Source organism: Dioscorea cayenensis, unplaced genomic scaffold, assembly GCF_009730915.1.
Source record: "Dioscorea cayenensis subsp. rotundata cultivar TDr96_F1 unplaced genomic scaffold, TDr96_F1_v2_PseudoChromosome.rev07_lg8_w22 25.fasta BLBR01001567.1, whole genome shotgun sequence".
Classification (NCBI taxonomy): domain Eukaryota; kingdom Viridiplantae; phylum Streptophyta; class Magnoliopsida; order Dioscoreales; family Dioscoreaceae; genus Dioscorea; species Dioscorea cayenensis.
Window position 1 is genome coordinate 29019 of NW_024087958.1, and position 14562 is coordinate 43580.

General features: G+C 33.5%; 3 protein-coding genes across 3 annotated transcripts; 2 read left to right on the forward strand and 1 right to left on the reverse strand.

Moving 5' to 3' along the window:
• The first annotated feature begins 1969 nt into the window (after window positions 1–1969).
• LOC120256689 lies at window positions 1970–2674 on the forward strand. Its single transcript, XM_039264376.1, has 2 exons — window positions 1970–2228; window positions 2426–2674. Exons 1-2 carry the CDS (start codon window positions 2007–2009, stop codon window positions 2672–2674), a joined length of 471 nt encoding a protein of 156 aa, XP_039120310.1. The 5' UTR covers window positions 1970–2006.
• Window positions 2675–3117: 443 nt separating this feature from the next.
• On the forward strand, window positions 3118–5925 carry LOC120256690 (disease resistance protein UNI-like). The gene is made up of 2 exons (XM_039264377.1): window positions 3118–4882; window positions 5374–5925. The coding sequence occupies exons 1-2, from the start codon at window positions 3118–3120 to the stop codon at window positions 5412–5414; spliced, it is 1806 nt and encodes a 601-aa protein (XP_039120311.1). The 3' UTR covers window positions 5415–5925.
• A 1874-nt stretch (window positions 5926–7799) lies between these two features.
• Window positions 7800–14562, reverse strand: LOC120256693 (serine/threonine-protein kinase EDR1-like). The gene is made up of 10 exons (XM_039264385.1): window positions 14307–14562; window positions 13935–13974; window positions 11981–12049; window positions 11789–11886; window positions 10774–10849; window positions 10599–10697; window positions 8867–8935; window positions 8713–8762; window positions 8154–8330; window positions 7800–8005 (listed from the first exon to the last, which is right to left on the reverse strand). The coding sequence occupies exons 1-10, from the start codon at window positions 14549–14551 to the stop codon at window positions 7870–7872; spliced, it is 1059 nt and encodes a 352-aa protein (XP_039120319.1). The 5' UTR covers window positions 14552–14562; the 3' UTR covers window positions 7800–7869.

The following is a 14562-nucleotide window of genomic DNA, read 5'->3' on the forward strand; positions in this document are numbered from 1 at the left end:
AACTTTATATAAAATTAAAATTTTTAATATACATACATACAAGGATATAACTATACAACAAATATTAAAAAATAAATAATTAAATAAAATATAAGTATACAAGTATACAACAACAATAATAATTAAAAAATAAAAAACCAAACCATTGAAATGTTTAGTTTAATACTTTAATACTTTAACTTTAATGATTTAATTATTGATTAACATAAAATTATAAGTTAATTATAATAAATTAATGATAATAAATCATAATATATTAATATCTTACTGCATTTTTGTTTTTTTATTTTTTTATTTTTTTAACTTTTTTTGCCTTTTTGAAATTTGGACCAATTTAATAAGTTTATTAACTTTATTTAAGTTTTTTTAATTATAAAATAAATAAACCAATTAAATAATTTAAATTAATAAATTAGCTGGTCCCTGTTCAACCGGTTCACGTTCACCGGTTGAACCGTGAACCGCACTCGGTTCATTACTATTTTATGTGAGTAATCGGACCGGTTTACCGGCCGGTTCCCGGTTCAACCGGCCGGTCCGGTCCGGTTTTTAAATCCTTGAGTTTTTCATGAGAATTTTTGAGAGAACATGCCTCTTGCTCTGGACATTGTCGGAGTTTATAGTCACGGGATGTGCCCAATGAATTTAAGGTTGTGTTTGAATGCAAGTAATAAATACTGAGATTGGAATATGTAAGGAATAAATAGTGGTATCTGTAGAGTCATATATATTCCACCAAAAATTGCTGGGAATAACATTGTTTGGGGATGAATAAATAGTATTAACCTTTGAAATAACAATTTTGTTCCTTTAAATATTTAATTAAATAAATTGATAAAATTAAATAATTAACTATAATAACTAAAATAAAATTTATTTTATATTTATATATAATTATAATAATAAAAGTAAAATGATATTTTTACCCATAAAAGAGATTTAATTAAATTAAAATTATTAAAATTACACTTTGGTTCATGTATATTACGTTAAATAAAGATTATTTATTAAAATTAGTAATTATAATAATTAAAGTGTAGTAACATTTCTCTTATTGAGATTTAATTATACAAAAAATCAATTATTTAAATATTTTAATTAAAATAATTAAATGAGATATTTTAATTTAAATATTTAATTATAATAATATTTAAAAATATTTCTAAAAAAATTATTTAATTATTATAAATTATATGTAAAAGGTTTAAAAGTAATTTTGTCACACTTTTTTATTTTTTTTCATAACCAATGAAAATATACTTTCGATTAAACACATTTCTGATTCTTATTGCTATTCTTAGTCTCATTCTCATGCCATTTTTATTTCACAAATCAAACGCATTTTAAGAATTTTCCATTTGTCATCTGACAAAGGATTATGCATGTGCTTGAGAAGGAAAAATAAAAGAAAGAAAGAAGAGTATATAGAACAAATTAACAAAGACATATGCTTGTATTGTGGAGAAGCAATGGAGATTGTTTGGGTGATGGTACATACTACAACATAAAGAAGACGAAAAGTATGTGTGCTTCTCCCACGAAAAATATTTTTTTTCTTTTAATTTAGTTTTGTTTAGAAAAAAAAAAATATTCAATAGGGCCCACAGCAGGTAATAAGGGTTGAGGTTAGGGTGGTAATGGGGAGTCATCTTTGAGTCATTTATAGGACATGTGTCACCAAATTATTGGTAACTATATTAAATTACACCCATCTCACTTCACGTAAATCGTGCCCATTTTAAAATCATAAGACTGGAGCCCAAGCACATGTCCGTACTATTTTTTAATTTTTAAGTGAGAAGACTAAAGGAGCTTTGTATTATTTACATATTATTATTTTTAGATCTGAGGAACAAGTTTGAATCTCATTTGTAATAAGAACTCATAAATCATAACAGTGCTTGTGAGGGTGAATATATTTGCATTTAGCTTGAGAGGGAGGGAGAGAGAGAGAGAGGGTAGAGCTTGCTTCTGTGTTTTCAATCCTTGTATTGATTTTGAGAAAAATGCAGGATCCAGTGAGTTGCTTGTGTTCTTGCATTCGAAAGTATGTTACGCGTCAGGACATTAGCTATGTGTTCCGCACCAAAGAGAAACTTAATGATTTGGAGAACGCCATGAAACATCTCAAAGCCAAGAAGGAGGATGTTCAGAGAATGCTTGATGATCCTCAACACAACGGGCAACTAATCGACAATCGACATCAACTTCAACACTGGCTTTATGATGTAAAGCTTCTTCTACCATAACTATATATAGGATGACTTTTTCTTTTCTTTTTATATATATATATATATATATATATTATTACATCATAGAATTTTAGGCTATGGTTTGTGCTTTTCAGTTTGTTATAATATAGAAAAAGTTAAGTTGTGTTCCCACAAAGATTTCTAATAACACCATTTGAATTGTTTTTGAACAGGTTCGAGAAAAGGAAGATAAAGTAGAACGATTATTGGATGAATATCGGAAAGGTAATTGTGTTCCAGGCCCTTATTCTCTAAATTGTTTTTCCAGGTATAAGATTGGCAGGAATGCATTCAAATTGAGAGGGGAGATAAATCAGTTGAAAGCAGAACTGCCAGAAATCAATTTTACCGACATACCACCGCCGAAACCAGTCCCTGAATCATCTAAAATAGTGGGGGAAAAAAATCGGCTCCAACGTTGATATTGCTCGCAATTACCTGGCAGATGAAAGAGTTGGTATAATTGGCATATGGGGCATGGGAGGTGTAGGCAAGACCACACTCTTGAAAAAAATCAACCAATCATTGTTAGATGATGCAAACATGGTATTTGATCATGTTCTGTTTATCAAAGCTTCACAAAATATTCAGTTGGAAAAACTTAGGGAAGAGATTGCTAAAAAGTTGCAATTGCCCTCTTCTGCTGGTCAACAAGACATCTTCAATGCCTTGAAAATTAAGAACATTGTATTGCTCTTGGATAATATATGGGAGCCAGTAGACCTTGTTGGTCTTGGAATTATCAATCCTTTTAGGGACGATGATGATTCCACCAAACCATGCAAATATAAAGTGATATTCACTACTCGATCAGAAGATGTGTGTGCCCGGATGGAGGCAAGCAAAAGAATTAAAAGTGGAATGCATGGAACCAGATGAAGCATGGGCTCTTTTCAAGCATAATGTTAATCTAGCAGTTATTGAATCAGATGAAAAGTTGAAAGAAATAGCAAGGCAAGTGATGAACAAGTGTGGAGGTTTGCCACTCGCTCTGCAAGTGGTTGGTAAGGCCATGTCTAACAGAAATACTGTCCAAGAGTGGCAAGATATTTTGTACTCGCTAAAGAATTCAGGTACTGAAGTAGTTCAAGGTGTGCAGGAATCATTACTTCCGATTTTGAAATTCAGTTATGATACTCTACCTGGAAATATTCAGGAGTGTTTCTTGTGGGCTTCCATTTTCAGATGGTCATTATCTAAAGATAGTTTGTCGAAATTATGGATGCGTTTAGGCCTGATCAATAATTTTGACAATTTACAACAAGCTTATCGTACAGGAAGGCAGATCTTTAAGAAGCTAGAGGAATCATCTTTATTGTATTCTTCTAATGATTATTATGTGGACTCACATGATGTAATTTATGAGATGGCAGTGTGGATAGCATCAGACTGTGGGAGGAACATGAATAAATGGATAGTGAAAAGTAATGGAGTGTTCAAAGTTGAAGTAGGATCAAGCAATGCAGAGAATTGGAGATTCGCGAGCCGAGTGATTATAAGTGACTGGGTGGAGCATTTGCCAATTTTGTCTCATCAGTGTTCTGATTTGTCGTGTTTAATTTTGGGAAACAATCATATGTTGAAAAATATTCATAAAGGATTTTTCAGACAGATGCCAAATTTGACATATTTGGATCTTTCACGCACTGGTATCGAAGAGCTTCCAAAGGAGATCAAATGTTTGGTTAATTTGCAATACCTTAACATTAAATTCACTAGGATCTCGTCACTTCCAAAGGAGTTGGTATATTTGAAGAAATTGCAATATCTTCTATGCAGTTATACAAAGCTTAGCAAGGTAGAGAATGGTCTCATGTCAAGATTACATAATTTGAAGGTCATTGACACATATCCGTATGGGTGGGTAGAATCGAAAGAGTTAAAGCTATTGAAGAAACACAACAGCATCAAAGCAATAGGAATGCGTGTAGTATCAGAAAAGGTTTTCCAACAACTCTCATGTTTGCCAACTACTCGGCTTTATCTAGCCAATGTGGATAACTTTATCTCTCTTTCATTTGATGCTTTAAGCTGCAAAGATAATGAATTCTTGGAGGAACTAAAAATTAGATCATGCCCACAGCTTAAGGAGCTTGTGATGAATGGAAGAAAGACTCATCTCAATGACCTCACAATCCGTAATGTTGAAAAACTGCATAACATTATTTGGACAGATCTATCGCCTCCAGAATATTTTCATGTGTTGGAGAAGTTATATATATCAGAATGTAATTTGGATAATTTAGCTTGGGTCTTGCATCTCCCATGTCTATCTTTGTTAGAAATAAAAAATTGTGCAGAGATAGAAACGTTGTTTTACTACGAGGAGGAGAGAGAAATCCAACAGCAAGAAGTCTCAAAACACCGCCCAACATTCCCTGCATTGTTATTTCTAACTATAAAAAAGCTACCAAAATTAGTGAGCATAAGCAATTTTGCATTGGATTTCCCTAAACTTTTAAGCCTGACAGTGAGTCGATGTCCTAATCTTAAGAAGCTTCCATTCAAGAGTGGCATTAACAACAACAATCAGAGAAAGATAAAGATTGATTGTGCGAAAGAATGGTGGGAAAGCTTAGAGTGGGATGATGCCACCATCCCATCTCACCTTCAGCCACATTTCTTATCTGGTAATTAAGTTTCATGCTTTTCTTTTATTATTTCCAACTTCTTCACATATACTGTGGATTCATGAAAGTTAAATCAAGTTATCAATATAATTTTTTATTCATTAGTCAATTGCTATAACATAAGGATTTTTTCAAAAATTATAGAATTCATTTTTACTATTCATGCTGAGTTTTTATGATATGTATATAAGAAGCTTTAAAATTCATTATATCTTTATAATTAACTCTAATAGATCTCACTTTGGAGGGGCATTTATTAATTGGGCATATGTATGCCTCTTTCCGTACCTTACTATCATGTTTGAATGTTAGTTTATATATAGTTTATCAATATGCAACCATTATAACACCAATAATAATTGGATTATTATTATTATTAAAGACATGGACAACGTTGGAAGCATGGAAGTATATGTACAAGTATGTAACTAAAACTAGGAGCATTAACTTATTAAGAATGATTAATTTGCTGATTATTCTTGTCTTTACAGAATGTATGTTTCCTTGGATGGAAGACTTATTGGATGGATGACTAGTGAATGTGAATGAAAGGTCTTTGAGTTTTCTCTGTTTTTATCTGCACAAGTTAAGAGATCATCTCATGCTCAAACCAAGTAAGATCAACATTTATTAGGAGAAAATGCTCTTTTTCTTCTCTTCTCTTTTTTGTTTTCAGGTTCAATGTGCAACTTATAACATTGAGAAATTATGTCATCCATTTGACAGGTCTTTAATTTTCTGGGTTTTACATCTCCAAAAGCTTCTTAGAACTACAACTTCTTTTCGCGATTAATCAGTGATCTACCAAATTTACTGTGCAATTATGCTTTGGATTGCTCATGTTGTTTCTGGTTTTCTTCTTAAATCTGAACACTTTGATTTGTTTTTTGTTTATGCCGGTGTGAAGACATATTATTATTTGGTTTCCAAGTTTGAGGTCTATTTACCATTATTATCTTTTGTATTTTCTAAGTTAAGTCTGGCTTGAAAGTTGATCGATTGAAGACATTAATCGTTGGGCTGTAACTTTCATTCAAACTATATTTTCAAGTAAGTTGTGCTTTGCTAGCATGTTGGATTTATTTGGAAGCATATATATATATATATATATATCTGTAAAATATTGTTAATTTGTTATTTTCACTTGCATGTTGCTAAGGATTTATTGTGGACTTTGTCTAACTTTGAAAGCCTTAGTTTTGTTAATGTGCAGAATGGTCTAAAATGACAGGGCTTTCAAACTTGACTTTGTATTTGGTGCTACTATTGTGGGGTTTTTTTTTTTGTATTTTTTCTCTATCTTCTTGTTTTGGCAGGTTAAAGAGCAAAACAAAGGCAAAAGAATATGTTAATTGATAAATGTGTTACTACAACTCGTAAAGCTATTTATGGAAAAAAAAGCTTTGGCACTTCAAAAAAGAGTTTTCATTAAGATCAAAATGCGTGGAGATTCTTTATCTATTCAATAGTGATAGCAAGATTCTATTCATCAAGCCAAGGCAAACTTGTTCGAGGATCAAAAGTTTAATACCTGAATACTAAAGAAGCATTGGGTCTTTTGTTACAACAGTTTATGAGAAGGTGATGTTTCTATCACAATTTTGTGTTGTTTTGTTTATTTAGAGTTGAATTATTTTGCTTAAACATTCATGGCACATTTCTAATAAGTGTGCTATGATATATTATTTATTTATTTTTCCTACTTTATTTATTTATTTATTTATTTTTTTCAGGTGTGGGCAAATGTGTTGCTAGCTTGCTAGTGGGAATGAAGTGCATGAAGCTTCCTTTGAGTATAGCAAGTATTCAACATCTTGAGGATAACGAGAACCAGATCTTGCTAGTAGGAATGAAGTGCATGGAGCCTCCTTGAGAATTGCAAGTATTCAACAACTTGAGGATAACGAGAACCAGGTCATCTATCTCTTCGAAGATCCAACAACCTGATGATCAATCAAAGCTTTGATTTTGCAATGCTGTTGAATTCAGGTTAGGGAACAAGATAGGACAAGTTTGGCAAGCCGTAACTTTGACCGAGTGAATAATTATAAGGTGAAATTTGGACAGCTGAAAGATTATGTCAGACTCATCAATATTTATTATATGATTGAATTGCTCATCACATTGACTGATGTATCCCTGTTGTCAAAGGTCACCTCCATTCTCCAAATCTTTATTTAACCATTTGCCTGGATTTTTTTTTGGGATAGATGATAAATATACAAGACCTTTCCATTGCTTGGTAGATTTTACTGTTCTTAATTTTCCTTGAAGACCTGAAGGTACCAACATTTTGACAAAACACAACAATGAAAACAGAGTAGACAGTGCATAAGTTTGCATGGAGCTTAATAGAAACCATTGTCATATGAAAATATTCACAAATCAAACGGCACAGCAATAACATTAACACTTTAACATATATAGATATAATTCCAGTAACAGTACTGCAGGCACATATATGACAATGTCATATTCTCTTTTTCATTTCATTCATTCACTCACTCATTCAATCAATCATGAAATGGAATCTAGTTCTTAAAGATTCCTGACCCCTGAGACCATATTCTTCAATAACTCAAAGTATCATCACTATTATTTACACAACTTAATTACACTCAACCCGGGCGCCACTCCCTTCCGTCACAATCAGCCATAGGGTCTTCCCATTTTTGTCTATATAATGTCCCTGGTTTTCAATTGGGTACAATGGAAAAGAAAACACCCTAAGAAACTCCTACAAGCCACACCAAGTTCTTCAGACTTGCGAGTACCAATATACACTGAATAGACATAAAGAGCATTCCTGTACAGTCTCCGCAAGGAAAACATAAACACAGGCCAAGTGGGCATTAATTTTTGCTCTAGCCCAAAAGGCAAACTAAACTAGCATTACACTTCACATCTCCTGATTTGAGGGCGCTACTAAGCACTACAAAAAGTAATAAATGGATGGATATTCTTAGCTTATTTACCATTTAGTATGTTCAAGGTGTTGTGTTTACTGATATTTCTTGTGCCAAAGGTGGGTTTTGCGCATCCTGATAAGCAGGGACAACAAGCCGTTGTAAAGACTTAAGAGCTGTTGTGAGATCCACAAAGGAAGGCCGCAAGTTTGGATCTCTGCATGTTCATTTCACAAAAAGCAAAAGTTGAGAACAAAACAGAGTTAGTACAATTCTACAATACATATATATAAATATATACAAAAAAAATACTTAGATGTTATGTATGAATAGTTCATATCATTATTAATATTTAGTGTGCTTACTTTTGCCAGCACTGCCAGATTATTTTGGCTACGAGAGGATCAACCTCTTTTGGAATCTCTAGACCGCGATCCTGGAAGCCAACAGCACCCACCACCTGCATTGGGTTCATACCAGACCAAGGCATCCTCAGAGTTGCAAGTTCCCATAATATCACTCCAAAACTGTACACATCACACCTGGGATGGGAGGCCATGCATATATATATATATGAGATGATGAATAGAGAAACAAAATTGAAGATGTTAAGCATCACAAGAGAACGGCACAAGTTAACAAACACATCAAAGACTACCAAATGTCTAGGAAATAATAAGGTGCTTAAGTGTAACTATAGATAAGCATATCTATAGATAACTATAGACATATCATAGATAATATAATAGAAGTAAACTATAGATAATTCAATTTTAATTTATCATATGTTGTGTTTAACTTGTTTATTCTTCGTTAGTTTACTTCTATTTCCTCAAGCTGTGTTGTTTCCGTCTTATTAGCTGTGCTGTTGTCACAGCTCCTTGCCAACAAAAAAAAAAAGGGTTTTAATATAAGGAAACTCACTTCTCATTTGATGGTTCATTGCGCAACACCTTTGGTGCCATCCATTCAGGCTAAAACAAAATAAGGACAGAGATTTAGAGAGTTAAATGTGAGAAGTTCGACAGACTAGAAATAATTATTTCCTAAATGTAGTTGAGCAAAGACTAGATCTTACTATTCCAGCAATTGACTTTGATGATAAAAATGTGTTGTGCTTCAACCTCGAGAGGCCAAAATCGCATGCCTATATTACACTGATATCAGGATGCTATCAATGCAAAACAATAGAGTAATAGTTGATCAAGAAAATTAAGGATGATATATATTTATTCCTCTATTCCAACATTAAACAGGTTACCTTTCCCAAACATACGTAAATAAATTTGTTTGCCATGGATTTTGTACGTGACATTAGATTATATATATTGGCTTCCAAAATATAACACACCACATAAAGGAAAACTAAGGATGATGCTATGGCCAAAAAGGTACAACTTGAACTTGCCCGATATTTTTGACCAGTATTCATAGGAAAGGGATATACTCATAATTTAGAAGGGCCTCTTAGCTCTAATTAGGAGCATAACCAATGAACCATCACAAGTAACCAATCCCAATCAAGAAGGCAACATAGTGACAACACTAACAAAAAAACCACATAGAAAAACATGCATATACACATAAGCCTTATAGACAAACTAAGTTTTAGAATGAGAACAAAGATATGGATATCCTATAAGTGTAATTATTCAAGCTTATGCAGATAGCAACACATTTAAATACATTTTTGAAACAAAGCAGGACTAGTTTTGATTGGGCCCATGAGGTATGACAATGATTGAAAGAGTTGGGGTAAACTTACTTTTAACATAGGTCTTACTGACATCTAATGAGACTAGAAAGAGACACATATTTGAAGAAAAAAGCCCATTGTTAGCAACATACAGGTCAGCAGATAATGAAAATCTAAAACAACTAAATGAGTAATGCAAACCAAATGATTAATATTTAATATAATCATGATTATAGACTGAGTGATGCAAGAATTGTTGGTCTGAAAAGCATATTTTCTGCTAGTATGGGATATATAAAACTTACTGCTGTCTGATCCATGAAAAGGTTCAGATGCCTTAGTAGGCCAATGTCTTCCAAAACTAGTTATCTGTTCAAATTCCAGGACTTCAATACATCCCAGACATTGGGATGCCAAAGCAATCAAACTCCACCTCTCAGTCTGCCACCATAATAGAAAGCTTGAATCCTTCTAAATTTTTCACATAAACACTAGTTTCCCATACAATAGCCTCAACAAACACTAGTTTGCCAACGACCTTCGGGTTTATTGGTACACGGGTCACCGATAGAGCTCTCACCGAGTGGTGAGAGTTCGATTCTCGGCTGAGGGCACATTTCTGGGAGTTGTGAATAGTGGTTGTGTACGGGTGGTTTCAGCGCCCACGTGAGCGCGGCCCCGTTCCCACTTGTTCCACCGAGGCTTGTGCACGTCCCTGGGTCTTTAGTGGGTTCGCCCCGCTCCTCTTTCCCAAAAAAAAAAAAAAAACCCACCAAACCCATTTTTCTCGCAGTCGAAAAATGTTACCAAAGAATCAATCTAAGATGACACAATAAACAAACATCCTATAAAAATCCAAAGAGAATTGCTTCCAAAACAGTAGTAGGAACCCAAGTGATGGAAATTATAATCTTGTTTTTTTCTTTTTTTTCTTTTTTTATTATTCTACCAACTATGGCTGAAAGTGCACAACTCAATCAATTTGAGACAGTTTTAAATTTTGGACAAGCAGCTGTTACTTTCTGAATTACCTTAGTAGCTTTCCTTCACATATAAAAAGCAGAACAAGTTTTAAAACCTTTCCATGTATTCAAGGTTAGCAAAAATAAAATACCTTCACAGTCCAGTTCTTGTTAACCAACAGATTTGGAGATTTCAGATCACGATGGACAATTGTTGGTATGCTGGTGTGCAAACAGTTCATGCCTTTGGCCTGTGGGACAACAAAGAGGATCAGTTCACGCAAGACTTCCAATCAAGAAATTATGAAAAAAAAAGTTTAAACATACCACATTTAGGGCCATTTTAATTCTTCGCTTCTCCTCAATTTGACTATTTGGACAGTGAAGAATTCCGTATAGACTTCTCAAATAGATCAAGTTGCATTTTAGTCAAGTGATGAAAGGAACATAACAGACTTTTCCAACATCAAAAAATATTGTGCTGGCACAATTTGAAAATCTAAAAGTAAAATCAACAAATAATTTCTTTTGTTTGTTTGCTAATACATCTCAAAACTCCATAAATACCTATGCATCCTTTTAAAGCATTGCATTAAACTTTATACCCTTCGGATCCTTCATTATTTGCTCCCCCAATTTTAAGTCGACAAGCCCATGCACATCAGATGGCTTCCCTGATGTTCAATTCTTGTTATATAACACAAATAACAAAAAGCCCACCTCTAGTATCTATTCTGAATAGCATCAAACCTAATAAGATATGGCTGATTATATTGATAGGTTAGGAGAATTACATATGTAAAACATCAAGCTCAAGCTGACTGTTCATGTAGAAAAAGGTGAAAGGTTAAAAAATACACTGGTAACTTAAAAAAAAACAGATGCAAAGCAATACAGTTCCTCTAAAACCCCAAAGTGCAAGAATTTATGGATAAACATGAGAAAAGGATGGGCTTCGTCCATTGGGCACAAAACCAATGACAGGATGAAGCTCAATTGCCTTCAAACAATAGATTTTGAATACAGCTCTGCTTCAAGTTCATTGCTAGATTCTGCCATGAAATCTAAAGTGGTGTTCTGTTAGAGCTTTTAACAATATAGTACAACCCTTTCTTTAAAATTATCAGTACACGTGTGAGATAAGGACAATTTTGGACAAAGTTTATATAAAACCAAAAGACAGTCCAACAAATGCTTTGCAATCAATTAGTAGGCGCACAAACAATGTTGGAACATATTAAATTTAAGAAATTGCTAATTTTTTTAAAGTAAGAATATGCAAATGATTTCTTCCACATTACTCACTGGTTCAATTTAAAGGAAAAGAGGATTCTCTTTTTACCTGGGAATAAACTCTGAAACAATTGATAAGTTGGGAGGGCGAGTCACAGCACCCATAAAAAGAACATTTGGACACCGCAACCTACGCATTATTTTCACCTAATGGCACATAAAAATAAAAGCTTCCTCGTCAAAAGATAAAGTGGCAATATAAAATCATGTAATGATTACTCTAGAAAAAAAAGCAACCTACTTCTCTCCGAAATTCGTCCAAAGCATCTCCATCAAAATCCTGGTCCAAGAATTTCTTCACAGCCACTTCCTATTATTCATATATAGTACAGATAAATTATGACATCCTTTTTACCAAAAAGATGTCCAGAATTAAAATCAAACAAGATAAGAACAGTACAGATATAATAAATAGCATAATTAAGCAAAGATCCTTCACAAAAAAATTTAGTATGATCACCTAGAACATATTTTAAATGCAAAAATAGCCCAAACATTTCTTAAAGCAGCTATGTAGTGGATAAAATGAATGACACTACAGTATTCTGTAGCTAGTTGTTTTTTTGACCTATTAAGGAGACCTCTTCTCACTTAGACAAGCTCACTTGTTTAATGGCTTCACTGGTGATCACCACCAAGGGACATATGCTATGAAGGATACAGACCGAGAACAACATATAGGAAAAAAAACTAAGCAAGACTTGAACTATTAAAATAATCATAATCAAGAAACCTCCATCCTCTTGCAATGATTACATCAAGTGTACTCCATTACCAGTCAGAAACCAACATATGCCAAACTCCAATGAACATTTGCCCACAGCCCATATCATCACTACTATCAATCTCTAGCAATTTTTATACTAAAACAAAATATTCCTTTCAGATAGATGCACTACACAAGATTTAAACTTATAAAAACAAAATTCTCTCTTTCTCATCTCTGAATAACTCAATTAACTACTTCGTTATACAAACTATAATCAAACAACTTCATGACTGATACTCTCAAACAATAGGACACTATCCCCATTGTCTTACATGGAAAAATAGGAACATAACAAAATCGATCAACATATAAAAAAAAAATTTAACAGAAAAAATTATTTGTAAGTCATGTCAAATAGTTTGGTGATCAATATCCTCAACTCAAACCATCAAGCCCTATTATGAAATTCCTCACATTGCACATCTACATGTTCAATTGCAACCATTGAGCATTTTACCGGAAGTAGCTCATAAAAACCATAAGTTAAACCTCAATATCCTACTTAAATAAGGTCAAACTATAAGAAAAAAGGCCTACCGGTCAAAACACTTCTCATCCTCAAATATTACCAAGATATCTCATAATAATAGGCACTCAAAGCATCAAAAATAAGAATGCTTACATATTAGACCCAGAATTTCAGAAATCAATTATATAATAAAGTTAGAGGATAGTCAACCATAAGACAAAACCAATCAACTATTGGGGGAAAAAAGGCAGAAGAGAACTCTAAAAATAGAACCGGAAAAAGTCAAATAGTTTTTTTGATGCCGGACGTATTGAGGAGATGGCATGCGCGTTCATGCGGAAGTGGGACTCGAAGTAATAAGGGTATTTTAGTAATTCGCCGGGCAGTGGAGTTTTTAGGTTACTTGGGCCTAGTCTGATGGGAAACGGGCCAACAAACACAAGTTACGAGTTTCTGTGCAAACTCGTGAGTCATGCATGATTTCGGCCAAATTCCATCATTTAGGCCTCGAAAACCCTCGATTTTTGCTATTTTTTTAGTAATAATTGATTTCGCCATTTCTTTGGCTAGAAATCTCGATTTGTAAGCCCGTTTATGGCGTTAGTCTTTATTTTGTTAACTCTTTTTATTTCTTGCGGTATTTGAAAAATTTACCAATTTTGGTATATTTTCGAATTATCTCCGTTTTAGGATTATTTTCATATCTTTGATATTTTGTCCTATTTAATGTAAGCCTATGGGCAAGAGGAATTCAGTTTTGTAATAGTTATTCTCTTGAGTAATAAAATTTACTCTCTTTCCAATTCCTGGCTATCTTTGATCAACAGGTTTTGAAGGCTTGTACTGGGTATTCGTGCGCGAATCAACAGTTCGAGTATATCGCTGCATCAGTTTTTATTTAACTCGGAAGGTTGCTAATAATAAAGAGTGCAAGTGATATCTCAATTAACAACTCACCGTGCCATTCCAATCTGCATGGTACACTTGCCCATAAGAACTTGTTCAGTGAAACAAAACAACCACATAATTAATTCTCAAGCAAAATAAGATGCACGCTAAAAGACAAATATTTCTAGAAAAATGGTGTCATATGCTCCTTTTTCAGTAAACAATGTGAAACAACCAATCACTGATAATGGAAAATTAACAATTGTAAACATAAGGGCTTCACGATTTTATTAGATCCTGATAGTAAAATGATATATATGACTGCATTCAACCTTATTAGATATATATCAAATATAATTTGATGGTGTTTTAAATTGCTAAATATGAGCATCTGCCCATCAATGTAGAGAGAACTCCAAGAAATCATTCATTATCAATAACAAAATGGTACCTAATCCAATCCTTTCCCCAATGACAAGGTGTTCCCACATGATTTCTGATTCTGCCACATCATCAAGCATTGAATCAAGCCTGCTTGACCTCACTTCCAAAGGAAAGGACGAGGATTCTAGGTTCTTCAATGACATGTCTATCCCCATAAAACTATCACCCAAGTGCTTCTTCTGATCATGTTTTTCAATGTCATTTATTGGTTCATTCATTTCAGCAGAGCTTTGCAAAGCCATCTGGTCTTAAG